We start from the raw sequence: 24400 nt of genomic DNA, 5'->3' as shown, positions 1-24400 counted from the left end.
CCTTCTTCCTCCTTTTCTGTCCAAACACAATCCTCCTCCTCTCTTCCGTGTCCTAACATGCCCCTCATCATCTTTCCCTCGGTTCTGTGTCCCAACTTTGTGCCTCTGGCAGGTGTTTAACTCCTCTGGCTGGCTCCCTCCTCCCAGTGACACTTTTGTTCGCAAAGCCATGGCTCGCAGCTGACCCAGAAGCCTTCTGAGGGAAGGGAAGGCTTCTAGATCAGCTGTGAAACTCGTGCAGGACCCAGCGGCCGTGACTTCTTTAACAGACTGGGAGGAGAGAGCCAGCCAGAGGAAGTATGTTTATGTTTATTAAAAATCTTTATATACTGCTTAACTAGCCAAAAAAAGATCAAAGTGGTAAACACCCGCGGGAGGCACGAAGGGTCAGGCTGCCATGTCAGTTGCAAGCCGTGGCTTTGCAAAGAGAACTGTGATGGGAAGAGATAGCCAGGCAGAAGAAGTGAACACAAGCAAGGGACGACACAAATCTGGGATGCAGAACGGAGGGAAATATGACAAGGGGTGCGTTGGGACATGGAATGGAGGTTGGTCGCGTTTTGACAGGAAGGGAAAAGGGAGGAAGAAGGGGCGCATTGACACAGGAATGGAGAAACATGACCCTGGTTCGTAAGTACAAGTTTGACGCAAGTCGGGTGTTCTTAAACCGGGACTGCCTGTATATATGGTACTCTTCTCACCCTTGAGCAATAACAATACCTTATTAAACACATCCTGGTTTACAGTATCTGGGTTGCACAGCCGTGTTCTCTCTCCTTGGAAAAGTGCCTCCTCTTTCTGTCGCCACTCAACCTCCCTCTGCCTCAACTCCGAAGGAGCGGCGTGTATTCTGGCCTGCTCCTGATCCAGTGACTCAGAGTTATGCAAGGCTAAGCTGTTCAGTTTCTGTTGGGCTTCGGCGAGATTCCATTTACCCTCCACAGAACTCTTCACACTCTCTTCTTGTTGTTGGCAAGCCATTTCCATTTTGTCAGCATACATCTGTACAATACAAAGTCCTTTTAGTTTCATAGCCCAACCTTAACCATGAAATTTGGCACTGCCCAAAATCCTAAATCATGTTTAAATAGTGCACCATAACAAAACCACGTTATTCTATCTTTAGGTCTATTATTTAGGCTCAAGCATAAAAAGATTTTACTCATTTACACTTACGTGTCATCTGAGAGCTACAAACAAAACTGAGAATCTACAGTATGTATTCCCAGGAAAAGTAAAAGTGGACACAGTACAGAAAGCACAGTTACTTACCGTAACAAGTGTTATCCAGGGACAGCAGGCAGATATTCTCACATGTGGGTGACATCATCCAAGGAGCCCGGATGCGGACAGCTTTGCATGCAGATTTGCTTGTACAACTTCAGAAAGTTTGCGAATGCCGCACCGCTCATGCGCGAGTGCCTTCCCGCCCAGCATAGGGCACGTCTCTCCTCAGTTCATATAGCTAGCAGAGAAGCCAACCAGGGAAGGTGGGTGGGTTGTGAGAATATCTGCCTGCTGTCCCTGGATAACACCTGTTATGGTAAGTAACTGTGCTTTATCCCAGGACAAGCAGACAGCATATTCTCACATGTGGGTGACCTCCAAGCTAACCAAAATGGGATGATGGAAGTGTTGGCAACTTAGGAAAATAAATTTTGTAAAACTGTCTGGCCGAAATGGCCATCCCGTCTGGAAAAAGTAACCAGACAATAATGAGAAGTGAAGGTATGAACCGAGGACCAAGTGGCAGCTTTGCAGATTTCCTCAATAGGAGTAGATCTGAGGAAAGCTACTGATGCTGCCATGGCTCTGACTTTGTGGGCTGTGACTCGTCTCTGTAGATACAGTCCAGCCTGAGCCATAGCAGAAAGAGATGCAAGCAACTAACCAGTTGGAGATGGTGCACTTGGAAATTAGATGTCCCAACTTGTTTGGATCGAAGGAGACAAAATGTTGAGGTGTAGATCTATGTGGTTGAGTGTGTTGCAAGTAGAAAGCCAAAGCACGCTTACAGTCCAGAGTATGAAGAGCTGTTTCTCCAGGGTGAGAATGAGGCTTTGGAAGAAGCACTGGAAGTACAATAGAATGATTGAGATGAAATTCTGAAACCGTAAGAATTTAGGATGAGTACGGAGGACTACCTTATCATGATGGAATACTGTGAAAGGTGGGTCTGCAACTAAAGCTTGGAGCTCGCTGACCCTGCAAGAGGAGGTGAGAGCAATGAGAAAAACCACTTTCCAAGTGAGATATTTAAGATGAGCCGAATCCATTGGTTCGAAAGGAGGCTTCATCAATTGAGCAAGAACAATATTGAGATCTCAAACCACTGGAGGCGGTTTGAGAGGTGGTTTGAATTGAAAAGTCCTTTCATAAATCTGGAAACACAGGATGCGCAGAGAGGGGTTTCCCTTTGATAGGTTGAAAGCAGCAATGGCACTGAGATGGACTCGAATGGATGTGGATTTGAGGCCTGATTGAGACAAATGGAACAAGTAAACCAAAACTGGAGACAAGGAGGTAGATTGAGGCTCCTTGTGATGAATGATGCACCAAGCAGAAAATCTAGTCCATTTCTGATTGTAGCATTGTCTAATATTAGGCTTCCTAGAAGCCTCTAAAATGTCCTGTACGAGATTGAGAAAACTGTAGAGTGGCAGTTAAGTTGAGAAGTACCAAGCTGTCAGGTGTACAGACTACGTTGGGATGAAGCAGAGACCCCTGACTCTGTAAGCAGATGGAAAAACTGGTAGAAGCAGTGGCTCCCTGCTGCTGAGTTGAAGTAGAAGGGAGTACCAAGGTTGCCTGGGCCACCGAGGAGCTTTCAGCATCATGGTGGCATGTTCCTGTTTGAGTTTGACAAGTGTCTTGAGAATGAGAGGGAATGGAGGGAACGCACAGAGAAACTGATTCACCCATTCCAGTAGAAAAGCATCTGCCTCCAGTCGGTGAAGAGAGTATATCTTGGAGCAGAACTGAGACAGTTTGTTGTTGTGGGGAAACACGAAGAGATCTATCTGAGGAATCCCCCACTGAGAAAAAATGTGATGAAGAGGCGAGGAATTGAGTGTCCATTCGTGAAGTTGTAGAAGACGACTCAATTTGTCCACCAGACAGTTTTTCTCTCCTTGAATGTAGACATCTTTGAGGAAGGTATTGTGAAGGATTGCCCAATCCCATACCTGTAGAGCTTCCTGGCAAAGCAGGAGAGATCCTATTCTTCCCTGCTTGTTGACATAGTACATGGCTACTTGGTTGTCTGTCCGAATGAGGACTACCTGGTTGTGAAGAAGATGCTGAAAAGCTTTGAGAGCATTGAAGATTGTTCTGAGTTCCAACAAATTGATGCAACACTGACGATTTGTACTGGACCAATGGCCTTGAGTACGGAGACTGTCGAGATAAGCTCCCCATGCGTAGGTCGAAGAATCTGTCGTGAGGACCTTCTGATGATGAGGTGTTTGAAACAGTAAACCTCTGGAGAGATTGGAAGAGAGCATCCACCATTGGAGAGATTGTCTCAATGAAGGAGTCACTCTGATGCGTTGAGAGAATGGGTCGTAAGCCTGCGCCACTGAGATGCCAGGATCCATTGAGGAATTCTGAGGTGAAGTCTGGCAAAAGGAGTCACGTGAACTGTAGAAGCCATGTGACCCGGGAGAACCATCATGTGTCTTGCTGAAATTGTAGTCAAGGAAGACCCTTTGTGGCAGAGATGAATGAGAGCATCCTGACGTTTTTGAGGAAGGAATGCTTTGAGCCGGACAGTGTCTAGAACAGCTCCGATGAAGTGCAAAGATAGAGAGGGCTGTAGCTGGGATTTGGGAAACTTGATTTTGAATCCCAAACTTTGGAGGAACCATGTAGTCCGTTGAATCGCTAGAATAACCCCTTGAGATGTTGAATCCTTGATGAGCCAGTCGTCCAGGTATGGTAACACCTAGAGACCATGGTTCCACAGAGCTGCTGCCATTACCATGAGGCACTTGGTAAACACTCTTGAAGGCTGAAAGGTAGCACTCTGTACTGAAAATACAGATTCCCCACCCAAAATCTGAGGAATTCTCGAGAGGCTGGATGAATGGGAATGTGAGTGTAAGCCTCTTTGAGATCTAGAGAACATAACCAATCGTTCTGATTTAGAAGGGGGTATAGAGATGCCAGAGACAGCATCCAAAATTTCTCTCTGACAAGAAATTTGTTGAGGGCTCCGAGGTCCAAAACAGGCCGCAGGTCGCCCGTCTTCTTTGGAACTAGGAAGTAACAGGAGTAAAACCCCCTGCTCTGCTGTTCCAGCGGAACCTCCTCGATGGCATGGAGACGAAGCAGAGCTTGAGCTTCCTGAAGAAGAAGTGCGGTCTGGGATGGATTGGAAGGATACTCTTTTGGAGGCAGATCTGGAGGAACCTGGATGAAATGAAGAGAGTATCCTTTCCTGATGATGGACAGCACCCAGAGATCTGATGTAATGGTCTCCAAGCGGTGGTAAAAATGATGGAGATAACCTCCACTGGGAAGGGGAGAGGACAGAGGCAGAACGATGGAGGTTATGCTCTGTATTAAATGTTCAAAAAGGCTGAGAGGCCTTAGGCGCAGCAGGAGTCTGAGGTTTCTGTTGCCTCTGCTGCTGTTGTGGTTGTTTCTTAGGAGGTGCTCTTTCCCTCAACGATCACCTGAATTCCCTGGTAAAATCTTGTTTTTTCAACCTCCACATGCTGAGGAAAGTTAGATCCTATTTTCACCAAAAGCATTTCACCGTCCTTGTACAATCCATCATCCTATCCAAACTCGATTATTGTAACGCCATCTACTTAGGCCTAACGAAAAAAAGTCTTCGCAGACTCCAGCTTATCCAGAACACTGCGGCTAAGCTGATTTTTGCTAAACGCAAATACGACCACGTCTCCCCTCTACTTACCAATCTTCACTGGCTCCCAGTACTTTCCAGAATTCATTTCAAATGCTCCTGCCTGGCTTTCAAGATCATTCACGGCATCCTTCCGCCCCTAATCCCTCTATCCTTCCTCGCCCCGACACCAACTACCACCAGATCTGCCCACAGACATAAACTATCCTTCCCCTCTCTACACGGCATCCTCCACGCAGGTAAACTGGGTAGATCCCTCCTCTCCAAAATCACCGGCCTCTGGAACGACCTCATTGTCCCGCTGCGGAACCTGGACTCCCTCCAACTATTCCAAAAACAACTGAAAACCTGGCTTTTCTCTAGCATATAATAATCTCTTCTCCTGATTACATCCCCTCTTTTTATGCTCTTTCTCTTCTCTCTTCCCATATTTTTTAAACTCTGTAAACCGTGTCGAGCTCCACTTCAGTGGAGAAGATGTGGTATATAAACCAAAGGCTTAGTTTAGTTTAGTTTAGTATAAGGAGCTGCTCTCTGTGGAAAACGCCTCTGATAAGATGGACGAGGTCTGAAGCCTTTAGAAGTGGAAGGCTTCAGCTTAGGACGAGTGATGGAAGCAAACGATTTTTCATGTTCAGACAATCGTTTAGTAGCTGCCTTTATGGAGTCATCAAACAATTCATTGCCCTGGCAAGGGATGTTGGTGAGGCAATCTTGAAGAGTGGGGTTCATATCTATAGTGTGGAGCCAGGCTAGCCTGCGCATCGCTACTGAGAAGGCAGCGACACTTGAGGAAAGCTCATATGCTTCATAGTAAGATTGAAGGAGATGCATGAGGAGTTGAGTCAAAGTGGTGATCGTCTGCTGAAATCCTGGAAGATGATGTTGAGGAATATATTTGAAATATTCAGGCAGTGTGTCAACCAAATGCTTGAAATAAGAAATGAAAACAAAGTTGTAATTTAAAACTCTAGTTGCCATGAGAGAATTTTGATACAACCGGCGGCCAAATTTGTCCATGGTCCTGCCCTCTCTTCCAGGAGTGACAGTGGCATAAACTTTGGCAGGATTGGTCTTTTTCAGCGAGGACTCCACAAGAAGGGACTGATGGGATAACTGAGATTTCTTGAAGCCCTTGCAGTGGACCATCCTATAACAAGACTCCAGCTTCCCTGGGACAGCAGGAATGGAATAAGGTATCTCCAGGTTTTTCTTGAAGGTTTGAGAAATAAGTGTATTAATGGGTAATTTGAGAGACTCCGCAGGAGGATGAGACATACCCATTTCTTCTAAATACTCCTGAGAGTATTTGGAATCAGAATCCAAAGTAATATTGAGTTCCTTACTCATTTGACGTAGGAAAGAAGAAAAGGATATCTGCTCCAAGGATGGCTGACCTCGAGAAGAAGAAGGTGACCTCGAGGTGCCTTGCAAGGCAGAGAACGAGGGTGAAACTTCTCTGGAGTACTGATATCTGAGGACTGAATATGCAGTTATAGATGACTCACTGAGAGAATAGATAGAATCTCTCGCAGGAGAAGCAGCAGCAGCAGTATCTGGAAGTGGTGTCCTCGACTCCGGAGTTGGAGGTCTCAAAGAGTCTGGAGAGACGAGTCTTGTCTCGAGAAGAGAATCTATGTCTCAATGAATGCCTTGACTGATGTGGAGAACCGTACCTCGAACCAGGCAGGTCTTGAAAAAGTCAAGGATTCTTTGCCCTATGCCTCGGGAAGGGCGATGCCTTATACGAGGAGGGAGGGCTAGAAGCTGGAGATCGAGATTGAAACACTAAAAGGGATTGAACACCTGGTGTCGAGGCATCTCAAGGCACTGACAAGGACTTGATTCCTTGAATAGTGTGCTTATGCTCCAGACGAGACACTCACAAAGACTTGACTCGTTGCATAGAGTGTGAGGAATCCTCTCAAGGCACTCCCAAGGACTCGACTCCTTGTATAGAGTGAGGAGGATCAGCTCGAATACAGCCAAGGACTCGACTCCTTGTGATACTGCTAAGTGCTCAGGCTGGACTGCAGGTCCCAAACACTGAATACACCACCGATGTGGGTCAGTGAGGGAGATCGCGCGCTGGCACCAGCTACACTTCTTGAAGCTTGTGACTGGCCGGGACATAAATGGAAAGATAGCCGCAGCTAAGTCGAAACCTGCTGGCTGAGGCCGAAAGGCAGGCCCCGCTATGACTGAAAGAAAAAAAAATAAAGGGTTTTTTTTTTTTTGACAAAACGCGCAAGAAATACACAGTGATCCTGAAAAGAAATAAAACACGAGCCGCGGTGAGAGAACTCAATCTAATCTAATCTAATCTAAACCTTAAGTTTATATACCGCATCATCTCCATGAGAATGGAGCTCGACACGGTTTACAAGAACTAGTGCAGAGCGTCAAAATAGGACTTCTCGGCTCCGCGGAAAACTGAGGAGAGATGCGCTCTACGCTGAGCGGGAAGGCACTCGTGCATGCGCAGTGCGGCAGTCGTGAACTTTCTGAAGTTCTACAAGCAAATCTGCTTGCGAAGCTGTCCACATCCGGGCTCCGTGGATGACGTCACCCACATGTGAGAATATGCTGCTTGCTTGTCCTGGGATAAACACTAATACCTAGGGGTGGACTGACAGTGTTCTGGGCCCTCAGGCAACAAGGACCATGAACCCCTAAACACCTAAGTGAAGGGATGTCAACCTGTGCACCTTAGGAAGTATGTAAATACAGTATAGTGTATTTAGCTGCAACAGTAAACCTAGTAAGACCGGGTCATACATTAATTTTTGCCCCAATAAACGCATTAGGGCTTATTTTGGGGGGGGATGTCTTATTTTTTTTCATGTATAACAATCATCTCTCCTTTCCTTTCCTCCACCCCAATTCTTCTTCTTTCCTTTCTCCCCCCCCCAACATGCAGCATCTTTCCTCCCCTCTCACCCATCCCTTTGTGCAGCATCTTTCTATCCCTCCCTCCCATTCCCCTGTGCAGCAGAACCCCACTGATCCTCCCACCATGAGACTGATATACTGTACCTCCGAGGCCTCCCAAAACAGATGCAGCGCTAGTGCTCTGAACAGGCTGCTTCACGGCCTTCCCCAACGGGCCTTCTCTCTGCCACATCACTGATGGTGTCATCAGTGACACGGCAGAGGGAAGGCCCTGGCGGGGAAGACCATCAAGCAGCCCATTCAGAGCGCTGCTGCTGCTTTAGGAAGCCTCGGAGTGGAGGTAAATCAGATCTCAGCAGAGCGAGGGTCGTTGAATCAATGAGTCCAATTTTTTCAGTGAAATGGGCAGCACTAGTGTCAGGGATGGGGTTGGGGAGTGTTGGGGACATTCGGGGGGAGCTTTAGGGGTCAATCTTAACTAGGGCTTATTTTTGGGGTAGGGCTTATATTAGGAACATCTTTAAAAATCATGCTAGGGCTTATTTTCGGGGAAACACGGTATATGTGTATATATGTAGGACGATTGATTTGATATAAACGTGTGCATATAAGTAAAATGATCAATGTGCCAGTAACATAAGTAGGATGATTGACTATGGCATAATTATGATGCTATTAATAATTCTGTATTGTAACATCACCACAGAGCTCCTTCAGTATACAGCCCATGTATTGTAACACCTCACAGAAGCTCTTTGTAGTTCTGTATGGTAACATCTCTACAGATGCTCAACTCATAAGCAGCAAATGGGCTTGAACGGAGCAAGAGGGCAGGAAGATCGCTCCTGCTCTGTGCACCAGCTGGTTACCAGGAACCCGAAAAGTACATGGGGGAGGTGGGACGGAGGTGTGGTTGTCAATTTTGGCAGGCACAGGATGCAGACAGGATTCCTCTTGTCCTGCCCACTGCGAGGCCACTGAGGAGTCGGAGGATGCACGGGGGTTTTGGGGGATTCAGCTGGGACAGGAGATGGCCAGGTACTCCATGGATTTTGGCCAGGTACTAGTGACCTGGATTGGCCACTGTGAGAACGGGCTACTGGGCTTCATGGACCATTGGTTTGACCCAGTAAGGCTATTGTTATGTTCTTATGCCCTCATATCTCGGCCTACCACTGGACCACCAGGTCCTACAGCAGGCCCAGTGAAGGCCTTCAAAGCAACGGGAGAGAGATGATACAGGGCAGTGAGGGAGGGAAGACAGGGTGCAGAGCCTGGCAGGGCAGGGAGTGAAGGAGGGGGCACTAGGTGCAGATCATGGCAGGGCAGTTGAATATTAACTCCAAACCAGTATAGGTCTATTCAAAGCAGTTGAAATAAAGCACATAAAAGGAATGAAACATTTGAGACATATTAAACTTTCTCTCACATGCGCTACCCGAACCATTGATGTTTTAAAATCGAGAATACAATTTCAGCCAAAAAGCATGCCCAAACCGCACCTGAGAGTGACAAACGCCGCAACAGGGTGGGAAGCTGGATTCACCTGCTGTGACTAAAGGAGTGAAAATTATCAGGAAAGGACATAATTTTACCTTCCTTGTTATCCAGAGACTAGTGGGATGTACCAAAGCAGTCCCAAACGTAGGGAGGGAAATAAACAAGCAAACTTGAAATCCCCCATCCCCAAATCCTGCCCTGCAGCACACGTCCAAGGAGATACAAAATTCCAGAGAGTATGTATACCATGATCATGCAGAGGCTAACTCCCATAGCACATATGAGCAGGAGCAATCCTCGCCTAGAGCACCCCGCTGAGGAAGTCTCAGCTACAGTGCCCCTCCACGAATAGAATGAGTGCAAAGCAGCCTCCTATCGTGATCACCAAGCCCCAAATAACCTCCTGTGGAATGAAATCATCATGTCTAGCAATTGTCCTTAGCTGATGGCAAAACCCATGAGCACCGCCGCAGACCAGACCCCCCTCTCCTAGCAAGGTTCTAGGGCATCAAGCCTGGAAACATGACAAGTGAAGACTCCCCCTCTAACTGCAGCCCTCTTAAAGCACAACGTCCATAGGGCTCCCACAGGAAGCAAACTTCTGACGAAAGTCAAGAAGAATGCCACGAAGTGACAAGTGTCTTCTCCAGAGTCCCAAGGAGATACCATGGCAACCTCAGGCACTGAGGTAGCTGATCCAACTTCCAGTCCACTCTTCCACCTATATGAACCAAGAAGGAGTGGAAAGAATAAACTCTGATCAACTTACCCGCAACTAGCCTAGCCACAGCGATCTTACCAAGTGGTTAACGACAGTAAATATTCTCACTCATGGAATAATCCATGTGGTGTACCCCAGGGCTTCCCTCTGTCACCAACTTTATTTAACATCTATATTTCCTCACTTGGTCACTTATTATGGAAGCTAAATCTCAAATTCTATATTTACGCGGACGATATTTCTATACTGATCCCTCTAAATAATTTAACCAATGAAGTCATAAATCATATCTCGCTCATTATGACCCAAATTGAACATTGGACTACTAAATTTAGGCTGAAACGTAATACAAAAAAGACTAAATTCTTTCTGGACAGTCCCAATGATAAAATAACCGACACGGTTTTACACCTCAATGGATATGATCATCCAATAACTAGTTCCATCAAGATCTTGGGAGCTACATTAGACCACCAATTAACTTTGGACAAACACACAGGTCTAGTGGAGAAAAAAATGTTTTTTTTGTACTATGGAAATTGCAAACCATAAAAAAATATTTTGACCAAGGAGCATTTAGATTACTGGTACAATCATTGATTTTATCTATCTTGGATTACTGTAATATCATCTATTTGGGATCCCCCGAGAAAATCGTGAGAAGACTTAGTTAGGATAGTCCAAAATGCAGCAGTCCAACTAATCTTTGGTTTAAATAAAAATGAAAATGTCAGTCCCCACTACCATCTTCTGCACTGGGTGCCATTGGAGGCAAGAGTTCTGTTTAAGTTTTCCTGTATCTGCTTTAAACTGATATCAGGATTGTCTCCAACTTACCTTTTACCTCATTTTGAACTTTATAACCTGTTACAAAAAACTATCCATTCACCTATCCCAAGATAAACGGTTGTGGATACAAGACTTTTTTAGATAAAACTTTAGCATTTCAAGCAGGTAAACTACAATCTTGGTTGGGTAAATGTATTTACCAGGCCACGTCTTATTGTTCTTTTCAGAAACTAGTTAAAACTACCCTTTTTGGTAAATTCATTACTTAACTGATGTAGTCTGATGTAATTAAGATAATTCTTGTTTAGAACTAACTGAATGGATTTATTGATTGTATATATTCCGCTGATTGTCCAGCGGCTTCTTAATGTGAACTGCCTAGAACTTTTGGTAGTGGCCTTAGGCATCCGTAAGCGTCCCTACGCATCTCCATAGGCTCAAGACAGATGCCTTGAATGTAGACCTGTAAATGCTGGCCTACATTTAAAGGCATCTGTTAGTAAAAGTAGACACGATTCTCTACAGAATGCTGATGCATGATTGGCATGCAATCAATGGCCGCTGAGACCGGTGTCCTTTAGAGAATCAGGCCCTTTATTCAGGTACTTTCTCTGTCCCTAGTAGGCTCACAATCTGTTTTTGTACCTGGGGGCAATAAAACAAAGAATATCATAATGCCTCTCTATCACTGCATAGTACAATCGTATCTTGAAGAACTGTGTGCAGTTCTGGTTACCACATCTCAAAAGATGCAGTGACATTAGAAAATGTACAGATAAAGGAGTTCAAAATCAGTAAGTGGATGGAACAACTCTCTTATAATGAAAGGCTAAAGAGATCAGAGCTCTTCTTGCTTGGAAGAGACATCTGAGAGGAGATCAATAAAATCCTGAATTGTTTATTCATTCAAACTATTCAAAGACTAGGGCATAAACTATGAAATTACACAGTAATAGATTTAAAATAAAGAAAACATTTTTTCACTAACTTCCAAATTCTATATATAGAACCCAAATCGTGTGCACCTTGTGCGCACAACTTAACTGAATAATCAGGGCTGATAACCAATGCTAATTGAATATTATGCTCATTTCAGTCTATGTATATTCTGTAATGGTGTACCTAATAATTAGGAGTCACACGATAAAAAGAAGGCACCCTGAGATATAGGTAGGGGCATGTTTGGACTTAATAGGCCAATTGTATAACAATGCACAAAATGCATAGTTAAGCTGTCAAACTTGATGCCAGAGAATGTGGTAAAGCAGTTATATTCCTGGAGATAAAATCCATCAACAGTTATTAAAATAGACCCTAAGTAGTATGGATTATTGCAGCTATTTAAGGTTCTGCCTGGTATTTGTGAACTGAACTAGCCACTATTAGAATTAGGATATGGGGCTAAATAGAACTTTGGTCCAATTCAGTATGGCAACTTATGTTAATCCTTATAATTGCCAGTTCTACATTGTAAAGGTTTTGTGCCCCCCCCCCCAGAGGGTGGCAACCTTTAGAGCATCCAACTTGTGGCAAGTGAGCCCAATGCAGTTCACCTGACATTGGATTGTGGCCTACTTGAGATTTTTTAGATAAAAAAAGTTTTCCTAATTAGCTAGTGTAAATCTATTTGAACTGTTAGAGAACTATTTGGTGTATACCATCACAATTTTAAGAAGAAATTGCTGAGTATAAATATCTACTATGGACCACTGTTGAAAATACTTAGCCACTACTTTGTTAGAGTGATCAGGAGGTAATGGGTCATGGAATTTTACAGCTGGCAGTGAGTTAAGAAATCCATAGCTCCTTTCATATCAATTCTAATCCATCTAATCATTTTAAATGGAAAATGCTATTTCTTGGATCACTTCAATTTTATATTCAAGTGGACAAAATACAAGAACCACGCTACTTTAAATGGGGAAAATCTATACCAAATCAGAGTGTCTCAGCAGGACTTTCAAATAGGTACAGGCAGTTCCTGGGTTAAGAACAAGTTAGGTTTTTAAAGCTGTTCTTAAGTTGGATTTGTATGTAACTCAGAACTTGTAGATTTTAAGATTCTTGCTGCTCATCTTTGCCCCAGCTGACCAAAGGCCCAACTGTCAAGTTTCAAGTTTCAAGTTTATTTATTCTTGATGAATCGCCTATTTAAATTGCTAGGCGATGTACAATAATATTAACATATATTAATAAATGAAACAAGCACAATATTAATGGTGACATAAAAACAAATTTGTTGTTAGTTAAAATTTAACACACTTAAAAACTGAGTGTAAACATAAGTTGAAAATAATTTTGTGGGTAAAACATACAAGACATGTGTGGTTAAGAGGGGGAATAGTTACAATTTTTGATAGAAGAGAAGAAGAAACATAAAAGGGAAAAACAAATAGGGAGGTTATAATGGTTGTTGTTTAAAAAAAAATAAAAACAACTAGAAAACTTGGTAACGGTATAAAGATAATAGATTTTTCTTTATCCCTACCAGTGCTCCCTTTAAGATACAGCATGCACAACCACACACTGTTAATGTGGTTATGCATCATTCCTGAATCTGCTACAGAAGTGTGGGAGTCTATGCCACTGGAAATACTGCTCAGCGAAATCAAATGAAAGCCACGACTGCGTTCTTAAGTAGGAGTCGTACTTAAGTTGGGCATCTGTAATTCGGGGATTGCCTGTATGTGATGCTCCCAGTGCTTATGTACACTTTGGGTAAAGCTAATTCAGACTGAGGAAAACGATTTGTTTATTTATTTATTCATTCATGTATTTAGACCGCTCTCTCGATAATGCCCAGAATATGTTACACAATTACATTCATACAATAAATGAACATAGAAAAGATATCAACATTATAATTTAAAAAAATGCAAAAATATAAAATTTTGAAAATTAAAACCAATTCTAATGGTACATTGGGGTCTGCATATAAACCCAAGAGGAAGACCTTAATGCTAAACAAGATCGCAAGATTTAACACCAGCAAGAAATTCTGAACTATGGGAAGCAAAGAAACCCTCTAACGAGAATAACGAAGGAAGAAAACAGGAATGCATTCCGGCAGATTCTATAAATTAAACATAAAGCAAATGAAAAACCCCCTCCCAGTTATCGACAGTAATAAACCAGACTAATAATAAAAAAAAAAAGTCACACAAATTCGTCCTTCAGACAGACATGTTCTAAACTAAAAGCTCACCCATCAGATAACTCTCACAGCCCGATCCCCCATCCTATTTTATCTAACTGCAAGAACAGGGCGATGTATAAAAAATAAATAAATAACAAAAAGAAACAGCATAAAGTACCGAGGACGGACCATGTTTCCGTCCTCCAAACCTTGCGCTGATCCCTCCCATCTGTCACTTTCTCCCATCCCCCCCCCCCCCCCCCCCCATGGCCGGTGATACCTGAAAGCTCCCCGCTACGAGCTCCGGAGTCGCCTCTCCCTCCGTGTCCCCACTTTGCCGACCTCACGAACGGGGCGCACGCGCGGCCACGCCCCCGTGGCTACGAGTCGCACACTGACGCCCTGGCGTGCGCAGCCCTCCCTTCCTCCTGCTTCCGGCGGCAGCTGCGCAGTGGATGTTTCCGTTGCTTTGCAACTGGCTCTTATGTGTGCCGTCACTTCACTTGAGTTGAACATGCTGGGGCATTGGACTCGAAGGCATAACGCTGGCTGTGTTTTTCCTCCAGCTTGAAGCACACTTGCGCCTTCTAGTGGTAGCATTGGGATCCCTGGGTTATTGCCCTGCTCCCTCCCCCGTTCAGGCCTTGCCTTAGGAGGACGGGTGCGGTCTCCCATCTCACCCATCCGTCCAGACAAAGCTGTCTGCAAGTTCGCGGCATGGTCTGAAAGTGTTATTCGTCCAATAAATTTTGTGCTTTGTGTAACTTTTCTTTCTTTGTTAATAAAAAAAAAGTATGAATGTGTTTAAAGTAGCATCTTATATAATTTTTCTTTATATCCACACATTCAAATGGCTAACGTAGCATCAGACTATACTGTACTATCAAACTGTGACGACACGTGGCACATCATAAGCCCCCAGCTGAGATGAATGTATCGGGCCTCTACACCGCCCCCACGCGACGACGCGCACGTAAGTGTCAAAGGTTAGAATGTTTGATTCTCCATGGCAACGTGACGCTTCCCATCTCCCGCCACAGCCCAGAGCGGCACCAGGAGCCCGAGAGCGCAGTCTGCCGCCGGTAGCTCCGATGAGACTGCAGTCGCCAACCTGCCTATGAGGCTCGGCGCGGGCGCCGGGGAGATGCTGCAGATATGCCTTTGAAAGTGGTGGTGGATCTGCACATTCAGGCGGTAAGAGCCGCCTGTTGCATCCCTCCCTCTCCCCATCTCCCTGCGCATCCTGTGTAACCCACCCTGGCTGAGGGTCGGGATTTACATTTTGGTGAGACCAGCGAAGGTCGGACACGTCAGTGTGTAGTTAAACACAATTCTTAAGATCGCATTTGCTTTTAAACTCAATTTAAAAAAAAAATTTACTGAGAAGACCTTAGTATTTATAAAATATTTTTTCCTAAAAAATATTCAGAATAGTTGTTCCAGGTTTGGCAAATTAGAAAATTTATGTATTGTTCTACCAACTTGAACTTTTATCACAAGGCTGCCATCTAGATAATGACATGCACTACTACTTCTACTATTAATTTCTATACTGCTACCAGACTATGAAAAACTGAAAAAAATATTCAAAGATATTAAATATTCAAAGATATTCAAATATTCAAAAATATTCAAAGAAAAAAAAAAAGAAATGAGATTTTTTTTAAACAGAGTACTTACTTAAAAACAAAAAACATAACTAAACTAAACCTTAGGTTTGTATACCGCACCATCTCCACAAGCGTAGAGCTCGGCACAGTTTACAGGATTAGGTTGAAAAGGAGCTACAATGAAGGGTTATAGGAAAGGAGCTAGAAAAAGATAAAGAGGGACAGGGTACCAAAGAGCGGGAGGTGTTAGATTTTTGAAAAGAGCCAAGTTTTCAGGTGTTTGCGGAAGGATTGGAGGGAGCTTGATTTTCTGAGCGGGGATGTGAGGTTATTACAGAGTTCTGTGGTTCTAAAGGGGAGGGATGATCCAAGTTTTCCTACGCGGGATATACCTTTTGCAGAGGGGAATGATAATTTCAGTTTTTGGGAGGATCTAGTGGAATTAGGGTTAGAGGAGTTCCAGAAGAGTGGGATAACGGGAGGGAGGATGCCATGTAAGATCTTGAAAGCTAAACAGGCATATTTAAAGAGGACTCTGGAGTGAACTGGGAGCCAGTGAAGTTTGGACAGGAGTGGGGAGACGTGGTCGAACTTGCCTTTAGCGAAAATAAGCTTGGCCCTCTTTTACAAAGGTGCACTATGCTTTTTAGCGCATGATAAATATTAGCGAGCACTAATCACGTGCTAAACACTAACGCATGTATGTTATCCTGTGGGCGTGTTAGCGGTTAGCGCATGCATTGATTTAGTGCGCGTTAAACAAGCGCTAAAACGCTTAGTGCACCTTTGTAAAAGAGGGCCATACTCTGGTATGGTAAAGTCAGATACAGCTGACAATATTCCATTGTCTATAATTGTTCACACTGTAAACATTATTTTCATCCCACACTTATGTAAAATACACCTTTAGAAATGTTTCCAAGGCTGGCTGTTGATTCATGTGAAGACTTGGCTTCGATTCTGGAGTGGTGATAAGGGAATGGGGAGATGCAGGACACTTCGGAGATGTGGTAGGGAAGGCGAGATGCTGAACATTTGGGGCAAAGGGGACAAAGGGACCAAGCTGGAGACCTTTGGGGATAGGGAAAGGAAGAGACACTAGCAACTTTGGAGAATCAAGTTTTATTAAAATTTGATAAATCGCTTAATCTTAATACAAAGCGATGAACAAGTCTAAAAGCACATAATACATTTCTGAATACGAGGAGACAACATCATTAACATAGACCAATTATTAGACATAAACAAACCCAAAAGGGAAATGGGGGAGGTAATACAATATGTGGCAGTCAATGAGACGAATAAGGAAAAAACGATAGGGGAAGAAATAACATCAACTAAAAATCTGGCTGAGATTAAAATGGCAATGAAGTTCTAAAAAAGTTAGCAGTTAAAAGTATATTTTAAAAGAAAGCATTTCAACTTGCTTTTAAATCTATAAATAAGATAATCTTCCCTTAAGGAAGGGAAGGCGAGATGCTGGACTGTATGGTGAGTAGAGAGGAGAAGGAGAGATGCTGGCTATCTGGGGAAAGTAGGGAAGGGAAAAGAGATGCAGAACTATGGGATAGGGCTTTGAGCCACCCTTGGGGGAGGGTGCATGGATGATGGTTCACCTAGGGTATCATATATCCTCAGATTGGCCCTGGTTGTGAAAAATCCTGGGCACTTGCAAAGTTGCATGATACCAGATTCCAACTGAAATAGAAACTCAGTAAAGAAGGAAGAGAAAACTACCGAACCCTCCAAAAATATTACTGTAAAGAAATGTTTTCATTGTGAAAGTGGGCCCTTTTTGTTGCTGAATCATGAATGATGTCACAAATAGTATTGTATGACTTTGTGTTTTACATAGACATTGTGGTAGAAATTGAGACATGCGTTCTGGGCTCCTGGGGAGGACAGGCTATAAAAATAAATAAATAATACATGTTGCAACATTCATAGCTCTGCCAAGTGTAGAACCTCTTGTAAAATATGTACTGTATAAGGACATAAAGGAGTGCATCTGTTTGTTTCAGCATGTCCAGCCATAAACAACAGGGTGAAGTGGGTCACTGTTGCCACCACCACTGCCAATATGTGCACAACATGGCATCAGCAACTAAATAGCATGGGACATGGCTGGGCATTGGTTAGTTTGGCCCCTCCAACCAAAAAGGTGGTCTGTTGCTGACTATTAAAAATTGTCATTATTAGTGTGTATGATGGGCTCTGCCCCTGTCCTTACCCCATTCCTGCAAGCTCTGTCCCCATCCCTGCACCGTTGGGGAGGGGGTTCAGATTAGGGGTATGAAAGTTATTGGAGGGGGATGTAAAAAAATGAAGTACTACTAAGAGGAGATTTTAATATGCCAGATGTTGATTGCGGGATCTCCTAGAAGTAAGGAAATCCTGGATTCCCCACAAGGAGAACTGTTCTAGCAGTTAGTAATGGAACCAACCCGGGATGGGGCTATACTGGACCAAATTCTATAAACGGCATCCCAATTGTAGGTGGTGGTAGGTGTCCTACCGCTGTTTAACCAGCCAAGTGGGACACACATTAAAAACCCTGAGTCAGGTTGCCTACACTGTAGGCATTTTCGCAAGCCAAGGGAAACGAGTAGGGTTGCTTAAGCTCGCCCAAGGCTGGGCATGGGTGTGGTTTTGCCCAGAAGTGACCTTAGGCGATGAGCTTAGGTGACCCTAGGCATCTCCCTAGGGCCACGATAGGTGCCTTAAATGTAGGCCAGCAAAATGCTGGTCTACATTTCAAATAGACGCTGCCACTTAACTGATCGCAGCAATGGAATCTCCTTGCCACGATCAGTTTAGCAGCCGCAGCAGGAAACCCATCCCCCAACCACGAATTCGGCCAGGAGGGATGCCCACTCCCTCCTGTCGGAATCTCCGAATCCCCCCAAATGTCTGCGGCAGGGGGGGTTAGGGGCATGACTCCTCCAGCCCCCGACTCCCTGGCTGCTGTAATTTCAAAACTCTGGGCAACCAATGGCAACAATGAAGTTAGAAAGTCATCATTCTGCACATTCCCACCTATGTGGAAAGAGGAAGTCGCTGCAGAATGGTGACTTCAGGAGCAGGTCATTGGCGGCAGGCTCCCTTCATTGCCGCCGCCAGTTGCCTAAAGATTTGAAATTACAGCAACTGGGGAGGCAGTAGGTGGGGGAGTCAGAGAGCTATAAATGACTCTTCCAAAGTTCTGCCAATTTTGTTGAGGCCATGAACCCTGTGCCCGCTCCCCCCACTTTCTGACTCCTATGTACTGCAATACTTGAGAAATAAAAACAGAGATGCATTTCTTCTTGGACTGGAAATATAAAGATATCCATGGTGCACATTTCCTAAAAGTAACATATTCCAGCCATTAAATTCAAAACACAGTACTTTTTTCTACCTTTGTTATCTGGAAAATTTATTTTTTCAGTCGTTAGTACACGTTTCTCTTTTCTGCTTTCCTGCCTGTCTTCTGCTCTTTTCAGCATCTGCTATCCATTTGTTATTTCTCTTTAACCCTTTTGTTTGTTTGATTCCCTCACTACCTCTGCCTCTGACATATTTAGCCTTTTTTCCCCCTTTCTATTCTGCCTCTATGTCCAGTAAAATTTTACCTTTTTTCTCACTCTCCAGTCTTTAAGCTCCTTCTTTTTACTTTTCACCTACCTATCAACTTTCCACCTTCTTCTAGCTCTCCCATTTTCCCATCTTACTCTTTCCCGAGTCTTCTATTTTTTATCTAATCCCCAGTGCACATTTCTTTTCTTTTGTACTCACTCTTCTCCTCTCACTACATCATTAGAGAGTACCCGTTATGGGTTTAAAATTTGTCCTGAGCAACTAAATAACTGGTCTACTACTTCACCAATGGACAGTGCAGCATTGAACTTGATAAAAGCTTTTGCCACTTTTGGAAATGTAAGCAAGCTGTTTATGGAAGTGTCTGAACATTCCAGGCAGGGCCATAGCAAGTTATGTGCAGGCAGTGTGGCTGCTCAGGGTGCAAGGAATGCAGCGGCTCCAAAATTGAGCCCTGTCCATTGCCTTCCCTTCTTGGCTGTGAATCAATGGGTGGGAAAGGAACTGAAGGGGGCATGTTTCACAGGGCGCATTTCTGGCTCGGGACACTCCTTTTTCCAGGTAATGCTCAACCGCATCCTTTGTTTCAGATTTGGCTGCTAGAAAGTGGCATTTTGCAGTGGACAAAAAAATCAAAGAAGTCTACAGCTCCAGTAGCACTCTTTTCCTTGTCAGATAATTATAAATCACAAAGACATTTAACAAATTTCAGTGGTTGTTGACATATCTGCTGCTGTCATAATAGGGTCAATTGAAAAGTTTCAGGCCTGATCAAGAAAATAACATTTTTTGGTGAAAATTCATTTATTTTTCAACATAGCCTCTTTTTAACTCAATACAGTTGTTCCAACTTTTTTCTAGACCTTTTGGAGCTCATTCTATAAATGAGCATCCTGATTGTAAGTGCTGGTAGGCATTCTACCACCATATGGCATCCATTCGGGATGCACGTAAAAAAAACCCAACAAAAAACAAGGCAGGCTGCCTATTCTGTAGGTGTTTGTCGCAGGTGCAGAGAAACACCTAGGGACACTTAAAGTTCGCCCAAGGCAGGGCGTGTGGTTTTGCCCAGAAATAGCCTTGGGTGAGTTTAAGTAGCCCTAGGCATCTCCCTAGGGTCGCGACAGACACCTGAAATGTAGGCCATCAAAATGTTGGCCTACATTTCTAAAACTTAAAAGTAGACGTTGCCACCTCAGCAGATTGCAGCAAAGGAATCCCTGATCAGCTGAGCCAGCAAGCCTCAGTCCTGCAATCACAGCTGATCTAGGAGGGGGGGGGAAGATACACCTACTGCAATCAGCTGAGTGGGTGCAGCAAAGGATCCCCCTGAACTCCCGATGCCCTCTCAGAAAGTATCGTGGCAGGAGAGATACGCCCACTCCCTCCTGCCGCCACCCGCCCGGAAGCCTTGACACCCGCCCGGAAGCCTTGACACCCAGTTGCTCAGCAGGATGGATCCCCACTCCCTCCTGCTGCCATCCCCTAAAGCTCCCTGGAACCCCTGATACCCCACCAACTGGCGACACTCCCTGAAGCTTAAACCTCCCCAAACATCCAGACACCCACCCTGCACCGCTAAGACCACCCCCTACTTCCTGTACCTTTGATGAAGGATGGCCGGCTGGAGGGATGCCCACTCCTTCCAACTGGCAGGTCTGCCTCTTCAGAATGGTGGACCTTCCCCTTCCCGGTGCATTCTGGGATGCACTGGGGAGGGGCCTAAGGCCCTGATTGGCTCAGATGCCTAAGATTCTGATTGGCTCAATTTGAATCTTAGGCCACTCCCATTCCATCACAGGGTGCACCACGAAGGAGGTCTAAGGCCCTGATTGGCCCAGGTGCCTAAGGCTATGGTGATTTCTCCTGTCCCAACTCACTGAGCCACCAAGGCTTCAGGCAGGCCTGTAGTGGGTATCGGGGCTGGGTAGGAAGGGAAGGAAGGAGGGAGGAAAGGAAGGCTTGGGTGCAAGACAGAGAACTTGAATATAACACCCGCCCCATCTTAACTTCAATGCTTGATTATCTTCATGGTCTATTTAGCAAAGGCACTAGTGCCTTAATTCTTCAGCTAGATTTTAGTACTGCCTTTGATCTAGTAGATCATGAAATATTGTTGTGTTGTTTAGACATAATAGGACTTTCAGGAAGGGTCTGGAACTAGTTTCAAGGTTTTTTGAAGAAAAAATCTTATCAAGTGATTTGTGACGGTAACTATTCTCATTCATGGAGCAACCCATCTGGTGTGCCCCAAAGTTCTCCGATATCGCCTACGTTATGCAACATCTACATTTCCCCTTTAGGACATTTATTACAGAATTTAAATGTAAAATTTTATATATATGTAGATGACATTTCTATTTTAATCCCTCTAAATAATTTTACCACTGAAATTTTAAACCAGATATCTTCTATTATGACTCAGATAGAACAGTGGACGATTAATTTCAAACTGAAACTCAATACGGAAAAGACCAAACTTTTCTTGGCTAGTCCCAATGACAAAATAACAAACTCATTGCTTCATCTTAATGGTCATGACTACCCAGTTATTAAATCTATCAAAATTATGGGAGTAGCATTAGACCAACATTTAATACTAGCAGAACACATGAACTTAGTGGTACAAAAATGTTTTTTTACATTGTGGAAATTAAGAATCACAAAAAAATATTTTGATCCTTTATCATTCAGACTATTGGTGCAGGCATTAGTTTTATCAATTTTAAACTATTGTAACATCATCTATTTAGAAGCACCCAAAAAATTCTAAGGAAATTAAGGATAATTCAGAATACAGCTGTTCGATTGATTTTTGGTTCAAAAAAGAATGACCATATTAGTCCATATTATTGTTTACTTCATTGGCTGCCTTTGGAGGCAAGAGTATTTCAAATTTTCCTGTATCTGCTTTAAGCTAATATCGGGATTGTCTCCAGCTTACCTTTTTCCTCATTTTGTGTTGCATAGACCATCAAGAGAAACTAGAAACTTCTACTTATTTGCTTATCCAAAAATTAATGGGTGTAGATATAAGACCTTCTTAGATAGGACCCTAGCATTTTAAGCTGGTAGGCAACAATCTTGGTTAGGTGAATGTATTCAGCAAGCTATGTTATCCTATTGCAGTTTATGGACATTAATTAAGACCACTTTGTTCGATAAGTTTATTACTTAGTGAGTTTTATTATTGATATTCTATTTTACAAATATTTGTATTTTTTACTGTATTTCGCTAATTGTCCAGCTCTTTTTAGTGTAAACCGCCTAGAACTTTTGGTTATGGTGGTATAAAAGAATAAAGTTATTATTATTATTATTATACTAGCTGATTACCCGGCGTTGCCCGGATATTTATTTATCCCAAAATGTCCAACCCCCTACATGTCCCACCCCACTATGTCCCACATGTCCCACCCCCCACGTTACCCCCCCCCCACATGTCCCATATGCCCCACCCCCATGTCCCAACGGAATGTCCCTCTCTATGGGGCTGAACTTAGACTTAAACGGCATCGGGAGTGTCGGTATTCATCTCTGCGAGCCCGAAAACTATGGGTTGGACATTAATATCTGTAGCTTTTGATAATTTTAACATATCACCCCCTTCCCACCCCCACAGTATTTTACCCCGTCCCACCTGCACAATATTTTTCCCCAGATAGTAAGTCATATGTGTACCAAGTTTGGTTGAAATCTCTCCATGCGTTTCAGAGTTATGCTGAGTATTCATCTGTGAGCCCGAAAACACTATGGGGTAGATACTAAAATCTGTCATTTTCAATCATTTTTACATATCCCCCCCTTCCCACCCCCACAGTGTTTGTCCTCAGATAGTAAGTAATGTGTATGTCAAGTTTGGTTGAAATATGTCCATGCATTGAAGAGTTATGATGGAACATACATACATACACACACACACATATATTCAAATTATAATGTGAAATATTTGACAAAATGAATACAATACAACTAAAGCAAAACTTGATTATAAACAACATTTTTAGTTTCACCTCCAGGAGCAAGAACATATAAATTCTTGGGTGAACCCACCCTTGAGCAAGCAACATAGAGTTGTGGGCTGTGAGACCCCCAGAACATGTCACCCCAGGTAGTGAGGGATCTGCATACCAAGTTTCGTTCAAATCGGTCAAGCCGTTTTTGCGTGATCGCGGCACATACACACACACACACATACATACACACATACATACCTCCGATTTTATATATATAGATTCGAGTCAACCTTTTTTTCTCCTTTTTAGGGGAAAAAGATTACCTCGGTTTATATTTGAGTATATATGGTCCAAGTTCATTATTTATATACTGCCTATCAATGGAGGTTGTCTACGCAGTTTTTACATTCAGGTGCTCAAGCATTTTTTCCCTTCCTTTCCCAGTGGGCTCACAATCTACCTAGCGTATCTGGGACAATGAAAGATTAAGGGCTCCTTTTACTAAGCTGCACTAGTGTTTTTAGTGTGTGCTGAAGATTAGCGCGCGCTAACCCCCACGCTACGCGGAAAATACTGACGCCAGCTCTATGAAGGCGTTAGCGTGTAGCACGTGCTAAAACCTGTAACGCAGCTTAGTAAAAGGAGCCCTAAGTGATTTGCCCAGGGTCACAAAGAACAGCAGTGGGTTTGAACTTAGGGTGCTGAGGCTGTTGCTCTAACCACAATGCCACACTTTCCTCTTATGTGTATCCCTATTATAAAATGGGAAATGTGCATATATTTTTTCAGTTTGCCCAAACTACTAGGTACAACACTGATACCTGCAACCCATTACCTCTGAAAATGTTATTTGTAAATCAAAGCTTACTGAAATATCTGTCTAAAGATGCACTTAGTTTCTTGTCATTTACTGTAGGTACATGTTTTATCAATTACTGTATGTATATAAACTTTTTGTAACACTAATATGTATAACATAGTAACATAACATAGTAGATGATGGCAGATAAAGACCCGAATGGTCCATCTAGTCTGCCCAACCTGATTCAATTTAAAAATGGGGGTTTTTCCCCTCCTTCTTCTCCTTAGCTATTTCTGAGCAAGGATCTAAAGCTCTGCCCGGTACTGTTCTTAGGTTCCAACTACTGAAGTCTCTGTCAAAGCTCACTCCAGTCCATCTACACCGTCCCAGCCATTGAAGCCCTCCACAGCCCATCCTCCCCACAAACGGTCATATACAGAGACTGCAAGTCTGCCCAGTACTGGCCTTAGTTCTTCAATATTTACCATTATTTTCCGATTCTAGATCCTCTGTGTTCATCCCATGCTTTTTTGAACTCGATCACCGTT

At 43.6% G+C, this 24400-nt stretch overlaps 2 protein-coding genes across 3 annotated transcripts in view; one reads left to right on the top strand and one right to left on the bottom strand.

The window, feature by feature from the left end:
- The window catches only part of CDC37L1 (cell division cycle 37 like 1), a 56312-nt gene extending 41971 nt beyond the window's left edge, over positions 1-14341 (bottom strand). The window contains exons 1-2 of the mRNA XM_033925556.1: positions 14189-14341; positions 721-1002 (exon numbers count right to left, since the gene is read on the bottom strand). Of these exons, the coding sequence (XP_033781447.1) occupies positions 721-1002 (282 nt within the window). The 5' untranslated portion in view covers positions 14189-14341. The remainder of the gene's footprint in view (positions 1-720; positions 1003-14188) is intronic.
- Positions 14342-14459: 118 nt separating this feature from the next.
- The window catches only part of SPATA6L (spermatogenesis associated 6 like), a 200189-nt gene continuing 190248 nt past the window's right edge, over positions 14460-24400 (top strand). Inside the window, exon 1 of one of the 2 annotated variants that reach the window (XM_033925524.1) lies at positions 14460-14881. In XM_033925524.1, the coding sequence (XP_033781415.1) occupies positions 14840-14881 (42 nt within the window). In that variant the 5' untranslated portion in view covers positions 14460-14839. Of the gene's footprint in view, positions 14882-14934; positions 15103-24400 lie in introns of those variants that run through there. The other variant, XM_033925515.1, reaches the window with a different exon arrangement.

The sequence above is a fragment of the Geotrypetes seraphini genome, chromosome 1, assembly GCF_902459505.1.
Source record: "Geotrypetes seraphini chromosome 1, aGeoSer1.1, whole genome shotgun sequence".
Classification (NCBI taxonomy): Eukaryota; Metazoa; Chordata; class Amphibia; order Gymnophiona; family Dermophiidae; genus Geotrypetes; species Geotrypetes seraphini.
This window is presented reverse-complemented; position numbering and strand designations above follow the sequence as displayed.